This window comes from Bufo bufo, chromosome 4 (assembly GCF_905171765.1).
Source record: "Bufo bufo chromosome 4, aBufBuf1.1, whole genome shotgun sequence".
Classification (NCBI taxonomy): domain Eukaryota; kingdom Metazoa; phylum Chordata; class Amphibia; order Anura; family Bufonidae; genus Bufo; species Bufo bufo.
Window position 1 is genome coordinate 129,611,778 of NC_053392.1, and position 21,632 is coordinate 129,633,409.

The 21,632-nt window shown below is 47.3% G+C and overlaps 1 protein-coding gene across 6 annotated transcripts in view; it reads left to right on the top strand.

The window, feature by feature from the left end:
• The first annotated feature begins 223 nt into the window (after window positions 1–223).
• Window positions 224–21,632, top strand: part of FAM168B (family with sequence similarity 168 member B) — a 43,871-nt gene continuing 22,462 nt past the window's right edge. For 4 of the 6 annotated variants that reach the window (XM_040427870.1, XM_040427868.1, XM_040427873.1 and 1 more), the window contains exons 1-3: window positions 224–346; window positions 5,536–5,615; window positions 11,979–12,059. In XM_040427870.1, coding sequence (XP_040283804.1) covers window positions 5,546–5,615; window positions 11,979–12,059 — 151 coding nt within the window. In that variant the 5' untranslated portion in view covers window positions 224–346; window positions 5,536–5,545. The remainder of the gene's footprint in view (window positions 347–5,535; window positions 5,616–11,978; window positions 12,060–21,632) is intronic. The other 2 variants (XM_040427869.1, XM_040427872.1) reach the window with 1 other exon arrangement.

Consider the following 21,632-nt stretch of genomic DNA (forward strand, 5'->3'; position numbering starts at 1 on the left):
ATATATATATATATATATATATACACACACCACACTGTATACACACTATACACACACACCACACTGTATACACACTATATATATATATATATACACACCACACTGTATACACACTACACAAGGTTTGAAAACACAGTGGCCTTCAGTGACTGAGCGGCTCTCGCACACCACGTGACCAATCCACTTCTAGCCCCGCCCTCAAACCCAGGCAGTGGGGCGGGAGATGCGGAGCCCCCCATCCGGAAGTGACGTCAGGGGCCGTAGGTTGTTGCTGCGCAGTATTCCCAAAGAAAGAGAAAAATCCCGACACGGAGACCTGTGGAAACTGCGGAGTCCTGAGCCAGAGGTGAGCGGAGGTGTGGAAGGAGAGGTAGACGGCTGTGCAGGCAGAGGACTGGGGGTCGCCGCTCCCTGCCAGCCGTCCTCTACCTGCATCCTACCCAGAGGTATCACCGGTGCCCGGGATGCGGCCTAGCCGCCCCCTCTGCTGTATAGCAGCCGGCTGTCCCTGTCCTGCACATTGCTGGCGGGGGAGGGGCTGACATGTAACGTGTGTGCAGATGCAGCAGTGCAGCCTGGCACCGCTCGTTATGTGTGAGGTCCATGGTGATGGCTGGCAGACATTGGGGACCTAGCCCCATGTTACCACACTGGTGGATGGACCCCTACTGATGGGCCATGTGACCCCTCCCCCCCCCCCCCCCCCCCCCCCCTTCTCCGTTACTTCACATGTGGCCCCTTTGTGTGTTTTTACCTTTTTCTAGAGGTGACCCCTCTGCCAGCCTGCCACCCACTGGTTTTCTTCTGATAGGGCACAGGCGGTGCCAGTCCATCTTTAGGACCAGTGTTATCCATGAACCACAGACTGGTTGCTATGGCTTTTCACTGGACTGTCAATGCATCCATAGCAACTAGGCTGACTGGTTACTCAGGTCTTAGTGCAAGGTGCCCTGCCTGACCTAGAGAAGAGAGAGGACATCATAGTCTCAGAGGCCACCAGGCTTCAAGTGGAAGCTGCTGGGCATTCTGGGAGTTGTAGTCTTGCAACACCTCTATCATGGGCAGTGCAGAGGGAGATTTAGCAACCAATCACATCCCACCTTTCATTTTTCACAGCTCCTTTGGAAAATGAAAGGTGGAATCTGATTGGTTGCTACGGGCAACTAAGCCAGGGCTCCAGACAAAAAAAAATATCAAGGAGCCATAGGCTCCTAACCTGAAAAATTTAGTTGCCAAATTTAGAATACATATAATTATGGTATAACAAAAAAAAAAACCACACATGTCTTACCTAGGGTTTAAAAAAATAAAATGCCAAAAAAAGCTACATTTTATGGAACGTCTGGACCATAATGGAAGAGTCCTTAACAAATTTTTGTCGGGACAAGGTGACAAAAAAATGGCAAATTGCATGTTTTAATATTTTTGCACTTTTAATAGTTTGCACTTTTTCAGGTGTGGCAATATGTAATTTTTTTGTTTATATATTTTATATGTAAAATTGGGCAAGGGGGTGATTTAAACGTAATATTTTGTTTTTTATTTTTCATTTTATTTTTTTATTTTTTTTTTACACTTTTTATTTAATAACCATTTCCCCCTTAGGGGCTAGAACCTGGGATCTTTCATCCCTTGTCCTATTCACCCCGATAGAGCTCTATCAGGGTGAATAGGATTTCACACTCTCCCTGCTGCTCTGTGCTTTGTACACACAGCAGCAGGAGCCGACTATGGCAGCCAGGGCTTCAGTAGCGTCCTGGCTGCCATGGTAACCAATCGGAGCCCCAGGCTTACACTGCTGGGGCTCCGATTACAACTGCCACTGATTCTAATAATACTTGGGGGGGGGGGGGGGGTGCACTGTGCCACCAATGATTGCTACTTTATAATACTGGGGTTCGGTGAATACAAACGCAGGCTGTGAGTGCCGGCCATATCCCATACCCGGCACCTGAGGGGTTAACAGCGGCGGATCGCAGTGCGCAGTCATAGAGGCTGGGTATGGGATATGGCCGGCACCCGCAGCCTGCATTTGTATTAAGCATAAACGATATTCATTGGTGGCGCAGTGGCCACAGCGCAAATGCCACAGCTTCTAACAGAAGATATCGTCAGTGACAGTTGAAGATATCAACTGAGTGTGTGCGACCACCTCAGTGAGATATGGACGGAGAAGTAAGGAAAAAACAAACAGCAGGTGGCGCTGTACAGAGACATTTTATTGAATACCTCTGTGGCTATGCAGAATTATATATTATAGAGGACCTTTCATCGGTCCAAACATTTTAAGATAATTATCAGCCTACATAGAGCGGCGCCCGGGGATCTCACTGCACTTACTATTATTCCGGGGCGCTGCTCCGTTCGCCCCCGTGTCCTCCGGTATCCAATCGCAGCACAGAGCTCACAGCCTGGGAGTTTTTTCTCTCTCAGGCTGTGAGCTCTGCGCTGCGATTGGACAGCGCTACAGCCTGGGGTGAAACAGGGCAGACTCGGCCTAGTAGAACCAATTCAGTGAAGATACCGGAGGACACGGGGGCGAACGGAGCGGCGTCCCGGAATAATAGTAAGTGCAGTGAGATCCCTGGGCGCCGCTCTATGTAGCCTGATAATTATCTTACAATGTTTGGACCGATGAAAGGTCCTCTTTAAACTCAGGTACAAAAGTATTCAGAACCAGGTAGTGGCTGGTAAAATGTAGACTATTTTTCATGGGACAACCCTTTTAGGGACCCAGCCTAGTTTGGTACTTAAAGGGGTATCAAGTTGTCCCCTATCCACAAGATACGGTATAACTATTAGCTCGGTGGGGGTCCTTTCGCTGAGACCCTCACTGCAGCTCCCTAAAATGAATGGAGCGTCCGGTCCATTCTTTTCTATGGGAGTCCTGGAGAGAACCGAGTACAGCGCTAGTTCATTTTTATTATTTTGGAGGAACAAGTTGACCCCAAAAAATTAAAATTCTGGCTTTTTTTTTTTATGGTTTTCCCTGCAGTTTGGGATTATTTAAAGGGGTTCTGCAGTTTGTTTTAACTGATGAGCTATCCTCTGGATAGATCATCAGCTTCTGATCGGCGGGGGTCCGACACCCGAGAGCCCCACTGATCAGCTGTTTGAGAAGGCAGCGGTGCTCCAGTAGTGCCGCGGCCTTCTCACTGTTTACCGCCGGCCCAGTGACGTCACGACTAGTATCATCTAGCGTCGGCGGGGCTAAGCTCCATTCAAGTGAACAGAGCTTAGCCGCGCCCAGGCCAGTGATACTAGTCGTGACGTCAGTGGGCCAGCAGTAAACAGTGAGAAGGCCGCGGCGCTACTGGAGCACCTCTGCCTTCTCAAACAGCTGATCGCCGGGGGTCCCGGGTGTCGGACCTCCGCTTATGATCTATCCAGAGGACAGATCATCAAAGTGCAGAACCCCTTTAATAGAGTTGTTACAGACACAGTGTTACCAATTATGTTTACATGGGAATTTATTTTTTTGGTTTTTTATATATATTTTTTTTTATATGTTGTTTTACTCCTTAGGGCACCTGAAATTGTACTATACTGCAGTACTTCTGTATTACAGTGTATCAGGATTTTCACAGGCAGACACTTTATATCCTGCCAGAGACAAGAGACTGAAAATGTGGTCTCCAAAAGGGCCCAGGCTGCCGTGACCACTACTTGGCACCCTTCTGTCGCAGTCCTGGGGTGCTGAGCTCCCTCCATCTAACCACTCATATTCTGCCGTCTCTATTGACCGTGGTATCTGAAAGGTTAAACTGCCAGGAATGGAGTTACTGTATCTGATCCTGGCAGTGAGAGCAGGGTACCAGCTGTACAATGCAGATGGCATGGGCCCAGCTCCTCAGTCTGCACCAGCCCTGTAACATACAATAACCCCACCGCGCTTTCTGCCGTAAGGCTATGTTCACACCACAGATTTTGCCAGTGTCAGAATCCACTCTGGCAAGAACCCTCCAGTTACTGCCATGGTTTTTCAGATTGAATGCGGTGGATCTGTCTGTGGTTTTAGCCCTGTTTATTGGGGCTTATCTGCGAGCAGATTCCAGTGGTGTCTGTGCGGATCTAGAAAGCGATCTGTATATAATCTGCTGCCGCGTGGACTGCCATTAAAAAAGAATGAGTACAGGTTTCAGCGTGGTAGCCATGCCGAAATCCGTGGACAAAATCCACCGCATGAGCGTACCCTAATGGTACATTGCAGACAGGATCCTGTGACCAATTAAAAGTAAAAAAAAACTGTCCTGTCTACAGTCCTGCCACTTCTGGTCCCTGTAGGATTTGAAGTGGGTTAGTTCCGTGGCTCTAGTGGTCACGAGCTAGAATGGCACGGTATTAGCAACACATGTGATGCTGAGGCCAGTGATTGGCTGCAGCGGTCACGGGACCAGGGCTCAGGTTCCAACCATTGGAATTGTTGGTGCAGAGGTCGGATAACCCCTTTAATATTTGGAGCTGTGTGACGTACACCTAGCAGAGCGCGGTGGTCCTCCCTGCAGTGCCAGTGTCGCTGTTCTTCATGTCAGGGGAGATTAGAAGTTTCTTATAGAGGAAAAGGGTGGTCTCATGACTCCTGCAAAACTACAACTCCCAGCATGCCCAGGCTGCCTACAGCAGTCAGCCTACAGCAGGGCATGGTGGGAGTTGTAGTTTCACATGCTGGAGAGCCGCAGGTTGGCTATCAATCATCTAGACTAGAGGGGTCCAGCCATTTTCTTCATTGTCCAGACCTTGGTTGCTAGATAGTGAAGCTTGTGGTGATCAGACATGTAGGAAATCACTCCCAAGGTCCACATATTGGGGGAAATTTATCATTCCGCCTTTGTGTGTTTTTTGGCGTAAAAAAAGTCTGGTTTTGCGACTTTTTAAAAGCCATTGCAGCATTTTGCGCTGACCTCGCCAGTCTTCTGAAAAGGAGGAGTGGTGAGGGCAGGGTGTGAGCGGTGCCATCCACTTCTGATCGTTTGTCACTATTTTCACCAAAAACTGCATAAATAATGGCGCCCAAAGAGCCGGAGGCGGCGGGTAATAATGACCAGCGCTGCCATTGTTCATCTGCCTTATCACTTTGCGTGGATTTACTTGTCCTGTAGCCTTTTAACCAAAATTGTACCTAGAAGTATGCTTCTGGCATCAGTTTTTTTTTTTTTTTTTTTTAAATAAAATCCCTGACCGTTCCAGGTCGAGTAGAGCAGTAAGTGCAATGTCACTGGCGTTACTATGTGTACGCATAACAAAAAAGGGAAATACATTCTAAGTGCTTCCATGTAACAGCAGTAAGCCGGCGCCATGACCGCTATGGGGGGTTTACTAATTGTTTGTACACCACCCTCACCACTTACCGAAAAGCTGTTGGGGCCCCTAGATTTATCATAATTTCTGCCAGTTTTTTGGCACTGGCGCCATCAAATGTATTAAACCACTTGTTTTTCACGGTTTTCTTTTTTTTACGTTTTTTTCGTCAGACGTGCTGCTGGTAGAGTATAGCAGGCACTATTATGAAATATTAACTTTTCTTCTTTCTTTTAGGTGTATAATCATGAATCCTGTGTATAGCCCTGGGTCTTCAGGGGTTCCTTATGCAAATGCTAAAGGTATTGGTTACCCTGGTAAGTATAGTATATGACACGCTCCTCATTTATTCCTCTAGACCAGTGATGGTGAACCTTTTACAGACCGAATGCCCAAAGTGTAACCCAAAACCCACATATTTATCGCCAAGTGCCAACACAGCAATTTACCCTGAATACTACAGTCCAGTATAGTATATCTTCCATGTACATTTAGCTACAATAGCATGTCTACAATCTAGGGCTGCAGCTAACGATTATTTGAATAATCAATTAGTTGTCGATAATTTCATCGATTAATCTGGAAAAACACCAAAATGACAAAAAAAGGGGTTTATATGATTTTACTTGAAAAATTATGTTCAAAGGCCAAATTAAAACAGTGGATAGCACTGATATGGGGAGGGGGGGGATCTGTGGATGGCACTGTTATGGGTAGGGGTATCTGTGTATGGCACTGATATGGGGAGGGGGATCAGTGGATGACACTGCTATGGGGGGGGGGGGGATCTATGGATGACACTATATAGCATTGTATGCTATATGTGCAATCCACAGATCTCCCCCATAACAGTGCCATCCACAGATCCCCTCTACCCATAACAGTGCCATCCACAGATCCCCCCTCCCCATAACAGTGCCATCCACAGATCCCCTCTACCCATAACAGTGCCATCCACAGATCCCCCCCTCCCCATAACAGTGCCATCCACAGATCCCCCCTCCCCATAACAGTGCCATCCACAGATCCCCCCTCCCCATAACAGTGCCATCCACAGATCCCCCCTCCCCATAACAGTGCCATCCACAGATCCCCCTCCCCATAACAGTGCCATCCACAGATCCCCCTCCCCATAACAGTGCCATCCACAGATCCCCCTCCCCATAACAGTGCCATCCACAGATCCCCCTCCCCATAACAGTGCCATCCACAGATCCCCCTCCCCATAACAGTGCCATCCACAGATCCCCCTCCCCATAACAGTGCCATCCACAGATCCCCTCTACCCATAACAGTGCCATCCACAGATCCCCCCTCCCCATAACAGTGCCATCCACAGATCCCCCCTCCCCATAACAGTGCCATCCACAGATCCCCCCTCCCCATAACAGTGCCATCCACAGATCCCCCCTCCCCATAACAGTGCCATCCACAGATCCCCCTCCCCATAACAGTGCCATCCACAGATCCCCCTCCCCATAACAGTGCCATCCACAGATCCCCCTCCCCATAACAGTGCCATCCACAGATCCCCCTCCCCATAACAGTGCCATCCACAGATCCCCCTCCCCATAACAGTGCCATCCACAGATCCCCCTCCCCATAACAGTGCCATCCACAGATCCCCCTCCCCATAACAGTGCCATCCACAGATCCCCCTCCCATAACAGTGCCATCCACAGATCCCCCCCCCTCCCCATAACAGTGCCATCCACAGATCCCCCCCCTCCCCATAACAGTGCCATCCACAGATCCCCCCCCCTCCCCATAACAGTGCCATCCACAGATCCCCCCCCCCTCCCCATAACAGTGCCATCCACAGATCCCCCCCCCTCCCCATAACAGTGCCATCCACAGATCCCCCCCCCCCTCCCCATAACAGTGCCATCCACAGATCCCCTCCCCATAACAGTGCCATCCACAGATCCCCCCCCCCCTCCCCATAACAGTGCCATCCACAGATCCCCTCCCCATAACAGTGCCATCCACAGATCCCCCCCCCCTCCCCATAACAGTGCCATCCACAGATTCCCCCCCCCCTCCCTCCCCATAACAGTGCCATCTACACTTTATGAATGGAGCAGGCGCGTCACGTGAGTAAGTGATGTAACGGCGCCGCCCACTCTGCCTGTTACCGGAGCTTCATTGTAAGTTAGTAAAGATGCGCTGATTTAAAGTTTAAGTAAAAGTTACTGCTGGTTAAGGACCCTGACCTCCCGCCCCGCATAGCAGCGAATCGGCCAATTATTCGATAACTGGATTCGTTGACAACGAATCCCGTTATTGAATATTATCGATAACTTTGATTAATCGTTGCAGCCCTACTACAATCAATGCGCTGCTTGCTGCAGTTCATAGTGCGCCCTGCGCTGATGAATGCAGGAAAAGTGTAAGGCATATCGTACACCATAGACTTTTTCCAGGATGCGGGTGCCCACAGAGAGGGCTCTGAATGCCGCCTCTGGCACCCGTGCAATAGGTTCGCCACCACTGCTCTAGACCTACACTTACCGTAACTTAGTATCTTGCACAATAAGGCTGGTTAGTATAGTGAACGGGGCCCGCAAAGTGAAGGAGGGCGCACAGCGCGGCCACCATCCATTCATTCCTAGAGGAGCTCAGCTATTTTTGGCAATCCCACTCGCCTATTTTCGACAGTCCAATTGAAATTAATTGGAAGCTCACAGCGCAAGCGCGGCCACCGCTCCTTTCACTTCTATAGGGCTGATGGAAATAGCTGAGCCAGCTCTCGGCTATTTTCAGGATTAGTGTTGAGCGAACTTGTGTTTTAAGTTCGGCGTCTAAAGTTCGGGTTATCGAAGAATCGCGTTATGGATTCTAAATTTCGTTATGGTCCGTGGTAGCGTAATCCATAACGCGATTCTTCGATAACCTGAACTTTAGACGCCGAACTTAAAACACGCTCAACACTATCAGCGATCCCATAGGAATGAATGAAGGGCGGTGTGCCCTCCTTCACTTTGCGGGCTCCGTTCTAAAGATAGGTGGGACCCACACCTATCAGACATTGGGGGCATATGCCCCAGTATCATTACAGCGATACCACATTTATATAGCGCTTCTGGTGTTTTAAAACATTGAAAAAAAATGATCTTTTTTTTTCTTTTCATCGCCATATTCTAACCCCCATAACATCATTTTTTTATTTGTGTACGGAGCTTTGTGGGGGCTCATTTTTTGCAGGGTGATCTGTAGTTTTTATTGATACAATTCGGTCATCGCTATTAACCCCTTTGAGACCTCTGCCGTACGTGTACACCGGAAGCCGCACTTTAACGATGGCGCCCGCCATAGCTCACAAGTTTCTGCTGTTTTAAAAAGCATAGACCCATAAGGCTGATCGCATACATTTGACCCATCAGATGCAGTGGTCAAATGCGACCACGGCATCTAGTGGTCCGGAAGCGGGAGCTGTGCCCTCCCATAACTGTGTTCCCTGACTGAGATCAAGGAGCCTGTATAAGGGACTTTCACACTTGTGGCAGAGGATTCCGGCAGGCAGTACCTTCGCCAGAACTGCCTGCCGGATCTGGCAATCCGGACGCAAACTGATGGCATTTGTCAGACTGATCTAGGGTTGGACGATATCAAAAATATTCCCACGATAACGATATTAAGAAATGTATCGCGATAACTATATATATTGCGATAAATGCCCATTTAGAAGAAATACTAGACCTTATACTGTATGGGGGCGGCCACAAGGAGACGTTGCACCGTATGGGGGCGGCCACAAGGAGACGTTGCACCGTATGGGGGCGGCCACAAGGAGACGTTGCACCGTATGGGGGCGGCCACAAGGAGACGTTGCACCGTATGGGGGCGGCCACAAGGAGACGTTGCACCGTATGGGGGCGGCCACAAGGAGACGTTGCACCGTATGGGGGCGGCCACAAGGAGACGTTGCACCGTATGGGGGCGGCCACAAGGAGACGTTGCACCGTATGGGGGCGGCCACAAGGAGACGTTGCACCGTATGGGGGCGGCCACAAGGAGACGTTGCACCGTATGGGGGCGGCCACAAGGAGACGTTGCACCGTATGGGGGCGGCCACAAGGAGACGTTGCACCGTATGGGGGCGGCCACAAGGAGACTCCCTCTGGTAACTCAACCCGTGCCCCCCTCCTCTCCCTCCCATCATTGGTGGCAGTGGGCAGTTCCGATCGGAGTCCTAGCAGTGTATTGCTGGGGCTCCGATCGGTTACCATGGCAGCCAGGAGTCAGGCTACTGAAGTCCTGGCTGCGATGGTATGTTAGTGAGCAGCATTATATTCACGTGCGCCGTGGCCGCCGGTCTCTCCTCCTTCTGTCTGTGCGGTGCATTGCTAATGCTTATAAGCATTAGCAATGCGCCGCAAAGACCTATGAGAAGAAGGAGCGGCCACGGCGCACGTGACTATAATGCTGTTTACTAACATTATGCTCACTGCCCACTAACATGCAGAGACTGAAGAACATTACCGGCGCCCGACCTCTGACAGGATGCTGTGATCCGCGCAATTAACCCCTCAGGTCGGGTGCCGGGAATGCGAGTCACAGAATTCCTTCCCCCACGCCGAACTGCCAAGAGCGCCGCCGCAAGCGGCCAGCAGGTATCGGCAGTGGTATCGGGGACATTTGAACAAGTACAAGTACTTGTTCAATGGCCAGTATCGGTTCATGCTGGGGCTGGCGGCCGCGGATGCAGATTTAGAAGCGATCAGCGCACATGACCGCTTCTATGACGTCACGAAATACCGCGGTAATTAGGAAACAGCGATATCGCTATATCTCAGTTTTTTTAATACCGCAGTATATCGTGATACCGGTATATCGCCCAACCCTAGACGGATCCGGATGCATTGAAATGCCGGATCAGTCTCTCCGGTGCCTTTTTAAAGGTCTGCGCATGCGCAGACTGGAAAGCCGGATCCGTTTTGCCAGAACACTTAATGCCGGGTCTTACACTAATACACTTCAATGTACATTTTTGCCGGATTCTTTTTGGCTGGAGAGAAAACTGCATCATGCTGCGGTATTTTCTCCCTTCAAAAAACGTAAGAGGGACTGAACTGATGCTGAACAGAATGCTCTCTATTCAGAATGCATTAGGATAAAACTGATCAGTTCTTTTCCGGTATTGAGCCCCTGTGATGGAACTCAACACAAAACAAAAAAACGCTAGTGTGAAAGTACCCTAAAGATACATAACTAATTAAAAAAAATATACGCATCATCGGCATCTCCATGTGCAAAAACGCCCGTACTATTAAAATATAATAATATTAATCCAATACGGCAAATTTCGTAATGGTAAAAAAAAATAAAAACAGCCAATTCGCCATTTTCAACTCCTCCAAAAAAATTTTTTTTTATAAAAAGTGATCAAAAAGTCACACGCTTTAAAATGGCATGACTGAAAAGTACAGATCACCCTGCAAAAAAGAGTCCTCGCACAGCTCCGTACACACAACTGCAAAAAAGTTGAGTCAATATGATGATGGGGAAAAAAAATTTCACGTTTATTTTATTTTTTATTTTTTTTTAAATGCAAGAAAAAATATACAAGTATGGAATTGTAATTGTACTGAGGTGTAGAATGAAGATAACTGTGGCAGAATTGCATTTTTTCCCCCAAATCCACCCCATTTGCAATTAAAAAAATTGTACTTTCTTACGGTTGCTTACAATCGTAAAAAAGTCCCACAAAAAATAAGCCCTCATAAGGCTATGTGAACGGAAAAATAAAAAAGTTATGGGGAGGCAGGGAGTGAAAAATGAAAATGCAAAAAACTCACAAGGTCTTCTAAGGGTTAAACACTCGGACAACCCCTTTAATGTATGACCAGTGGGGAGTTGACCTCTGGGAGCCACCACTCCTGTTCTCAGAGGAAACCATCTTGGTCCATTACAGTCAATAAGATGTCCTGGGGGGTCATTGGGGGTCCCAGTCTTCACTTTTTAGATGTGAGTTGTATTAATTATTTTTGGTGCACTCTTATGTTCAGGAAGGCTTACGTTAATGTTAATACGACATGTAATAGATACCATACTATAAAGAGCTCCAAGGTCTTTTAGAAAAATTCTCCTGTTGCCTTCCACTTTACAAAGCGTTGGTGCGGCCTCATCTGGAATACGCAGTTCAGTTCTGGGCACCAGTCCATAGAAAGGATGCACTGCACCTGGAAAAAAGTACAGAGGAGAGCAACTAAACTGATAAGAGGCATGGAGGGTCTTAGTTATGAAGAAAGATTTAAAAGAATTGAATTTATTTAATCTTGAGAAGAGACGTCTAAGGGGGACATGATTAACCTATACAAATATATAAATGGGCAATACAAAAAATACGGTGAAAAACTGTTCCATGTCAAATACCCTCAAAATACAAGGGGGCACTGCCTCCGACTGGAGAAGAAAAAGTTCAGTCTCCGGAAGCGTCAAAGCTTCTTTACTGTAAGAACTATGAATCTGTGGAATAGACTTCCTCAGGACGTGGTCACAGCAGGAACAGTGGACAGGTTTATAAAGGGTTTAGATGAATTCTTAAAAGTAAATGAAAACGTGTAGAAATCTGAGTCTCACTTCCTTCTGGGATTCGCGTCCCCACCTATTCCTTGGTTGAACTTGATGGACTAATGTCTTTTTTTTTCAACCGTATTAACTATGTAATATATATTTAGCAGGTTTTCCGATGGGGTATGCTGCTGCTCCAGCCTACTCTCCTAATATGTATCCTGGCACAAATCCTGCCTTCCCATCAGGTAAGCAAGTCTGTTGCATGTATTGTCGGTGTAGCCTGTTCTAATACATACTGTGTGTCCCATCTGTATTGATCTGCTCCATTACTGTCAGAACGTGGACCTCCACCTCCGGAACTAATCATTTGTCCGACCACACTTGTTACAGGTACCATGAAAAGCCATGCAGTGTGAAAATCCTTCTGCTTAACTTTTGGGGAATTTCATTTTCTGCAGTTCGCGAATATATGTTCTTTAAAGGGCTAACCCCTCCTTAACCTCTTCCAGTCTGCATGCAGTGGCTGGAGGAGGCCTGACTTATGGAAATGGCCAAGCGGGTGTTTCCAAATCTCAAAAGTTCCCGGCCTGCTGTGCTACTGTTTCCATAACCTCCATTCACTTGTATGAGATCCGGGCTGCAGGAGGTTGGGGAAGTAGGTAATCCCAAGATAGGAAATACCCCTTAGGGCTCATGCGCGTGATCGTGTGCCAGCTGGGCCAGTATTGAGGCCCGCAATATAAGGGCAAGGGCCGGGATGCGCACCGTACAACGAATGTGGACCCATGCACTTGAATGAGTCCGCAATCCCGAAGATATGGAGCTGAAGGCCACAGAAGCACTACGGAGTGCTTCCGTGGCATTTTGGTCCGAGCCTCTGCACCGCAAAAAAAATTAGAACATTTTCAATATTTTTTTTTTTTTTTGGTGGTACGGACAGATCGCGCACCCGTTCAAGTTTAATAGATCTGCATCCGTCAGCGCAGGCCATACGGACGGTGCCTGTGGATTGGGGACCACAATTTGCATGAGCCCTTAACTTGTTAATGACCAGAGTGTTTGGGTTCTAAAGGACTATATACACTTTTTCACTTTTTTGTTTGCTTGTGCAACAACTCTTTCTTTTTATTTGTTGGGCCACCAAAATAATTTTTTAAGCTTTTTTTTTATTTTTTTTTCATAAAGGGCTTTTTTTAAAATTGCCTGTTTGTTAATGTTATTGGGGATAAAGTTTCCTTATATTGTGTTGGTTATTTTGATACATAATGTTAGGGATGTCCCGATACCATTTTTTTAAGACTGAGTACGAGTACCGATACTTTTATTTAAGTACTCACCGATACCAATTACCGATACTAATTTTAACAATAAAATACACACACATGTATTTTCTGACCACTGACTAACCAAAAGGCCCAAAAACAGAACTATAACATTCCAAGGAGACATTATACTGTATGGGGGCCACAAAGAGACATTATACTGTATGGGGGGCAGCCACAAGGAGATGTTATACTGTATGGGGGGCAGCCACAAGGAGACGTTATACTGTATGGGGGGCGGCTACAAGGAGACGTTATACTGTATGGGGGGCAGCTACAAGGAGACGTTACACTGTATGGGGCGGCCACAAGGAGACGTTACACTGTATGGGGCGGCCACAAGGAGACGTTACACTGTATGGGGCGGCCACAAGGAGACGTTACACTGTATGGGGCGGCCACAAGGAGACGTTACACTGTATGGGGCGGCCACAAGGAGACGTTACACTGTATGGGGCGGCCACAAGGAGACGTTACACTGTATGGGGCGGCCACAAGGAGACGTTACACTGTATGGGGCGGCCACAAGGAGACGTTACACTGTATGGGGCGGCCACAAGGAGACGTTACACTGTATGGGGCGGCCACAAGGAGACGTTACACTGTATGGGGCGGCCACAAGGAGACGTTACACTGTATGGGGCGGCCACAAGGAGACGTTACACTGTATGGGGCGGCCACAAGGAGACGTTACACTGTATGGGGCGGCCACAAGGAGACGTTACACTGTATGGGGCGGCCACAAGGAGACGTTACACTGTATGGGGCGGCCACAAGGAGACGTTACACTGTATGGGGCGGCCACAAGGAGACGTTACACTGTATGGGGCGGCCACAAGGAGACGTTACACTGTATGGGGCGGCCACAAGGAGACGTTACACTGTATGGGGCGGCCACAAGGAGACGTTACACTGTATGGGGCGGCCACAAGGAGACATTACACTGTATGGGGGCAGCCACAAGGAGACGTTACACTGTATGGGGGCGGCCACAAGGAGACGTTATACTGTATGGGGGCGGCCACAAGGAGACGTTATACTGTATGGGGGGCGGCTACAAGGAGACGTTATACTGTATGGGGGGCAGCCACAAGGAGACATTATACTGTATGGGGGCAGCCACAAGGAGACGTTATACTGTATGGGGGGCAGCCACAAGGAGACATACTGTAAGGAGTCAGGAAAACAATTTTTGAAGCCCCTCCTCAGTATAATAGTCTTGTGGCCATCATACAGTAATGTATATTTCTTCTTGCCCTAATGCCTGCTTTTAGAGATCAATGTGCAGCTCGCAAGCAGGAAGGGAGGGACCAGGGCCATAGAAGACAGACACTATCTCCTTTAGAGGGACTCGCTCCTGGCAAACACAGCTCTGCTGCAGTGAATGCAGTGGAGCTGACTGTGATGTAATTACAATGTATAGTTATTGCAGGGACTCAGAGAATCGTCTAAGAGTTTATTAGTTAAAATAATCTAATGAGTCAGAGACTGTGTCACCGAGTCCCTGCTACATGCACCCTGTACACACCCAGCTCCACTACATGCTATGCTAATAATGCCCCCCCTTCCCCCGGACGGACTTACTGGAAGCTGCAGAGCAGGGAGCCTGGCAGGGACTCGGTGACACGGTCTGTAAATCATTGGATTCTTTTAACTAATAAACTGTCAGACGATTCTCTGAGTCTCTGCACTACGCTCCCTGTGCTGTGAGTCTCTGATTGGTTGGAGGGCGGGGAGGGGCGGAGCTAGCTTCCACTGTCGGCTCCTATTACACTGCCTGCTGCTGCCCTCTGAAGCTGTTAGCTGTGCGAGGTGCAGGGGCAGGCCGCGGACTGACACAGACACATAGAAGCGGCGCACAGGTATCGGCAGTGGTATCGGGGACATTTGCACGAGTACATGTACGGCCCGGTATCGGTATCGGGACATCCCTACATAATATCCATAGTCTTGGGTGAACAAGCCAGCAGTTGCTCACTGCTTGGAATGGCGTGGGCAGTGTTTGTTTTTTTTTTTTTTTTTTTTTTTTTTTTGTGTTTTGTTGTTGTTTTTTAGATTATGTAAGTTATATATTTTGGACGATTAAAAGGGGTTTTTCTAGGCTCCTAAAATTGATGACCTATCCTCAGACTAGGTCATCAATATCTGACAGCCTGGGCCGCCCTTGATCAGCTGATCCTTGCAGCCTCTAGCGCTGGAAATAGGACTTTGAATGGAAGAGGAAGCGCAGCTCTGTATACAGTGTGATGGCCGTGTTAGGTTAATGCAGCTCAGCTCCCGTTCACTTAAGGCCTCATGCACACCACCGTCACAGTATTGCTATACACAAACCACAGATCCGCAGAATCCGGACACTTTTCACTTTGAATTCAAAATTTGCTCACCCTTACTAGAAACAGCTACTTTGGTTTCAATACGGACAAGTATAGGACATGTTTTATATTTTGTGGAACAGACACACAAACGCAGACAGATGACAGCCATGTCCGGTTTTTTGTGGACCCATAGAAATGAATAGGTCAGTGTGCAGTACGCAATAAATGCAGATCGGACAAGAATACAAAATACAGTCATGTGCATTAGTGCACTATTTCAGTGCATTGCACATAAAGCAGTTATTAAGCATTTTAGTTTTTTCTTCTTTCGTTTAACTTTATTTAAAGATTTTCCCAGAAAAACTAAAAATGGTGAGATAGAGATATATATCTATGTATATCTCTATATATCTCTCAATCAAACAAAATAAAGTAGCAGCACACTCCTAAATGCACTAAGACTGAGTGAACAGGTGAATGTGTGAACAGGGTCAAATACATGACGCCAATACTTACTAATGAGCAGTGAAGAAGCTCTTAGCGCATATTATTGATCAAAAATATGTCGGGCCCATCTACCAGACGACAAGGTAGCTTCTTATCAGATGGGACCTACTCTAACACGGAGTGTCCAGCTCCATTGTTACTCTGATTAAAAACACAAAGGAGTGGGGGATGGGCAGGGAGTGCTAACTTCCAAAGAGGATGCCTAGTCCTCTATAATATACATATAACCAAATAACGGAACAGCACCTCCAGAGACAATCGCAGGTGCAAGCTACCAGGCAATAATACAGCAAACAAAATAAAGTAGCAGCACACTCCTAAATGCACTAAGACCGAGTGAACAGGTGAATGTGTGAACAGGGTCAAATACATGACGCCAATACTTAGGCTCCATTCACACGTCCGCAAATGGGTCCGCATCCGTTCCGCAATTTTGCGGAACGGGTGCCGACCCATTCATTTTCTATGGGGACGGAATGGATGCGGACAGCACACAGTGTGCTGTCAGCATCCGCATTTGCGGAGCGCGGCCCTGATCTTCAGGTCCGCAGCTCCGCAAAAGATAGAACATGTCCTATTCTGGTCTGCAGCTTGCGGACCAGAATAGGCATTTCTATAGGGGTGCCGGGCAGGTGTTTTGCGGATCCGCAATTTGCGGGTCCGCAACACACCACGGATGTGTGAATGGAGCCTTACTAATAAGCAGTGAAGAAGCTCTTAGCGCATATTATTGATCAAAAATATGTATATAGAAGGACGTATATACAGTATGTATGTGTGTATGTTCTGCAATCACTCAAAAACGCAACCATCGATTTCAACGAAACTTGGTATACACATCCCTTGCTACCTGGAAAGAAATTTTGTGGGGGTCACAGATCTCTAGGACGTACCGTTCTTGAGATTCCCAAAAAATTACCCCCTTTAGACAATACAAGCCTGCGAGTCTTTCTCTTCATATCCCAACTGCCATACACACGGTCACATGACTCTTATCCGCCACTAGAAGCTCGCAGGCCCTCAGTCTCCACATACACACAGTTTTACTCCAGGTTTCCGTAACAACCCAGCCATTTTTCTTTACTTCTGTAGGTCAGCTTTAGGCTAGGGCTTCCTCGACGACGTGTCGCGCAAATTTTTTTTTATAATGATAGGCTGTGGTGTCGCACATGTGACATACTGCGACGCAATAGTCTCAGAAAAATCCATCTTGGATGGATTTTTTGCAACTGTCGTGTCGCAGTCGCAGCATGTCACGTCGCAGTGCGACACCATAGCCTATCATTATAACAATTGTTGAGACAAAATGTTACGCGACACATGTCGTCATGTAGCCCTAAAATCAAAGGGGCAGGGCACTGTGGAGGTCACTGTTAAGGGGGCAACTGCTGTGGAGATCACTGTTAAGGCAGCAGGGTACTGTGAGGTCACTGTTAAGGCAGCAGGGTACTGTGGAGGTCACTGTTAAGGCGGCAGGGTACTGTGGACGTCACTATTAAGGCGGCAGGGTACTGTGGAGGTCACTGTTAAGGCAGCAGGGTACTGTGGAGGTCACTGTTAAGGCGGCAGGGTACTGTGGACGTCACTATTAAGGCGGCAGGGTACTGTGGAGGTCACTGTTAAGGCGGCAGGGTACTGTGGAGGTCACTGTTAAGGCGGCAGGGTACTGTGGAGGTCACTGTTAAGGCGGCAGGGTACTGTGGAGGTCACTGTTAAGGCGGCAGGGTACTGTGGAGGTCACTGTTAAGGCGGCAGGGTACTGTGGAGGTCACTGTTAAGGCGGCAGGGTACTGTGGAGGTCACTGTTAAGGCGGCAGGGTACTGTGGAGGTCACTGTTAAGGCGGCAGGGTACTGTGGAGGTCACTGTTAAGGCGGCAGGGTACTGTGGAGGTCACTGTTAAGGCGGCAGGGTACTGTGGAGGTCACTGTTAAGGTCGGCAGGCCCCTGAGGAGGTGTGAAACTCACTGTTATGGGGGCGGGCTGCTGTGACGGTCCCATTTTAAACTGGGGTGGGTGGGGGACTGTGGAGTTCACTGTTAAAGCGGTGGGGTGCTGTACAGGTCAGTGTTATGGGGGATACTGTTGATGTCTTTAAACGACACACACAAACATTAAATAAAATAGATGAAATCTACCCGTGTGAAGCCTGGTCCTTCTGCTTGTAAAAGATACAGAAAACCTCATATATTTACCATTAAGATCCGCGCCTGTCCTTATCGTAGATGTGTGTGAGGTCTCAGCGATATTGCATCCATGCTGGGACATCATGTGGCAATGTCTTACCTTTGTTGTCTTAACGTCACATTACTATGGATGTAAGTCCTTGGATCCACTGTAGTGTAGCAGAATAATAACGGTAAAGAGGACCTGTCACCACCAAACGCAGTGCAATCAGCAGGCAGGAGGAGCTGAGCACGTTGGCAGATAGATTTGTAGGAAAAGAGTCTGACAAAACAACTAATTTATACATCCTTTACATGGACTGATGGGCTGAATGTTGGGGATATGGGTTGGTATGGACATTCGTTCCTGATAATTGGCCTGAGGAAAAGGTGCTGGCAAGCGGGTTATCGTCCTAAAACCATCGTCCATGTGGATCTGCTGCATAGGAGCAATGAATTTCTATGGGGACAAGTGTGACTAGGGTATCATTCACTTGTCCTTATATAGTGGAAGTGATTGCGGCATGTAAATGTTTACTTCATCCCCAATAATTGCCTGACTATAGGTCCGTGTAAAAGGACTAGGGTTGAGCAAAGCGAGCTTAGGCTCATGAGACTTCAGGCATTCGATTGTACGGCAATCTATCAATCTGCTCAGCTCCTCCTGCTCTATAACATGCACTGCATTTCATGGTATTTATTTAGTTCTTTCTGGTCAGTGTTTTTAAGGGGATATGTCAGGATGATGTAGACATTGGGCGTTGTAAAGTATATTATCTGCTCTAGGTTTCAGTTGGTGAATCCCTTCTGGTTCCTTCAGTCTAATATGCATACAACATGTCCCCTTCAGCACAGAGCTAGAATTGCTGAAGTGTTGACATGTTCTTGGCACAGTCTTAAATATCCATCCATCCATCCTGAACTATACCTTATATTTTCCCATCTCCCTCCACATGCATTGGTTATGCAAGGGAATGTAAGCAGGAGTAATGGCTGGCGAGCTACATGTCCTGTGAGGAACTTTGGGAACCGTAGACTTTATTTAAGAAGCTCAGAACTGGGTGGAAGGAGTGATATCCACGGGAGATTAAAAGGGGAAACTAACATATGAGATAGACTCATTACATGCAAAGCGGGATATTTGAAGCCTTTATTTGTTATAATTTGGATGATTATGGCTTACAGCTTATGAAACCGCAAAGTCGCAATCTCAGAAAATTAGAATATTACATGAAATCAATAAAAAAAAAAAAAAAAAAAAGGATGTTAAATAGAAGAATATAGGACCTCTGAAAAGTATAATCATGCATATGTACTCCGTACTTGGTTTGGGCCCCTCAATGCGGCGTGGCATGGATCCCATCAGCCTTTGGCACTGCTGAGGTGTTATGGAAGACCAGGATGCTTCAATCGCAGCCTTCAGCTCTTCTGCATTGTTCGGTCTCATGTTTCATCTTTCTCTTGGCAATGCCCCATAGATTCTCTATGGGGTTCAGGTCAGGCGAGTTTACTGGCCAATCAAGCACAGGAATCCCATGGTCATTGAACCAGGTTTTGGTACTTTTAGCAGTGTGGGCAGGTGCCAAGTCCTGCAGGAAAATGAAGTCGCCATCTCCATAAAGCTTGTCTGCGGAAGGAAGCATGAAGTGCTCCAAAATCTCCTGGTAGACGTCTGCGTTGACTTTGGACTTAATGAAGCACAGTGGACCAACACCAGCAGGTGATGTGGCTCCCGAAATCAACACAGATTGTGGAAACTTCACACTGGACCTCAAGCATCTTGCATTGTGTGCCTCTCCATTCTTCCTCCAGATTCTGGGTCCTTGGTTTTCAAATGAGATGCAAAAGTTACTCTCATCAGAAAAGAGGGCTTTGGACCACTGAGCAACAGACCAGTCCTTTTTTTTCTTTAGCCCAGGTAAGACGCTTCTGACGACGTTTGTTCAGGAGAGGCTTGACAAGAGGAATACGACGTGAAGCCCATGTCCAGGATCCATCTGTGTGGTGGCTCTTGATGCACTATCTCCAGCCTCAGTCCACTCCTTGTTAATGTCCCAAACTCTTTGGAATGGCCTTTTCCTGACAATCCTCTCCAGACTGCGGTCATCCCTGCTGTTTGTGCACCTTTTTCTTCCACACTTGTCCCTTCCACATAACTTTCTATTAATGTGCTTTTATACATCAGTTTGGGAACATCCAACTTCTTTTGCAATTACTTTTGAGGCTTTCCCTCCTTATGGAGGGTGTCAATGATGGTTTTCTGCACAACTGTCAGGTCAGCAGTCTTTCCCATGATTGTGATTCCTACTGAACCAGACTGAATATTGAACCTTTTCACAATATTCTAATTTTCTGAGATTTTGACTTTGGGGCTTCATAAGCTGTAAGCCATAATCATCCAAATTATAACAAAAGGCTTGAAATATCTCGCTTTGCATGTAATGAGTCTATCTCATATGTTAGTTTCACCTTTTTTAAGTTGCATTACTGAAATAAATTAACTTTTGCACAATATTCTAATTTTTCGTGTTTCACCTGTACGCAGCTGAAATTGCCAGAAAATCCTGTAGGTCATTATAAAGTCTCATCACTGGGATATGCTATCAATTTGAGATCCGCACTGACAATGAAGGGGCAGTGCTGGTGTTTTTCACTTGGATGGAGCTGTCCTGCAGTTCCAGTGGCGGGAGCGCTGCGATGCAGTGATAGACTGGTTAGCGTCCTCGGCGCTGTGGTCCCTTTGTTCTTATGATCAGTGGGGGCTCCAGAGGTTGACCCCCCCCCCCCCCCCCCCCCCCAACACTTCTGAATTAAAGGGAATTTGTCAGCAGTTTAATGCTGCATTAACTAAGGCCAGTGTAAACTGATGACAAAACTCTGGGTCAGTTGCTCGAACTGACCCAGCCATGTTTTCTATAATCTGGTATTGAGCAGCTCGAGTGCTAGAGCTATTCAGTACACAGTGGAAATGATTCCTGATATTCATGAGGTCTGGGCTCTTCTCACCTCATACTGCTGATTTGCGTATTTCTCCCTACTGCTATTAGCGGCTCTATGTATTGAACAGCTCTAGCTCTTGAACAGATTCTAGAAAAATGGCTAGGTCTTTTCAAGAAAGCGACCCAGCATTTTACTCAGAGTATCTGCAATCGATTTATGCTACCATTAGGCCTCTTTCACACCTCCCTGGTGACATCCTTGACAAAATGGTCACTCAAGTATCCTCCCTAGACATTTTATTTCAATTACTCTATATTTAGTTTTAGCCCTAAATTTTCATAAGTGGTAATAGGAGAAAAAGCACCCCGAATTTTGTTACATGATGTTTCCGAGTACAACAATACCCCCTTTGTGGTCATAAACCGCTGTTTGGGCACACTGCAGGGTTCAGAAGAGAAAGAGCACCATGTGCATTTGAGGCCTAGTTTTATGATTTATTAGTCAGTGATTAACATTTGAGCCAAAACCAGGTGCGGCTATAAATACAGAACAGGTGCACATCTTTCCCTT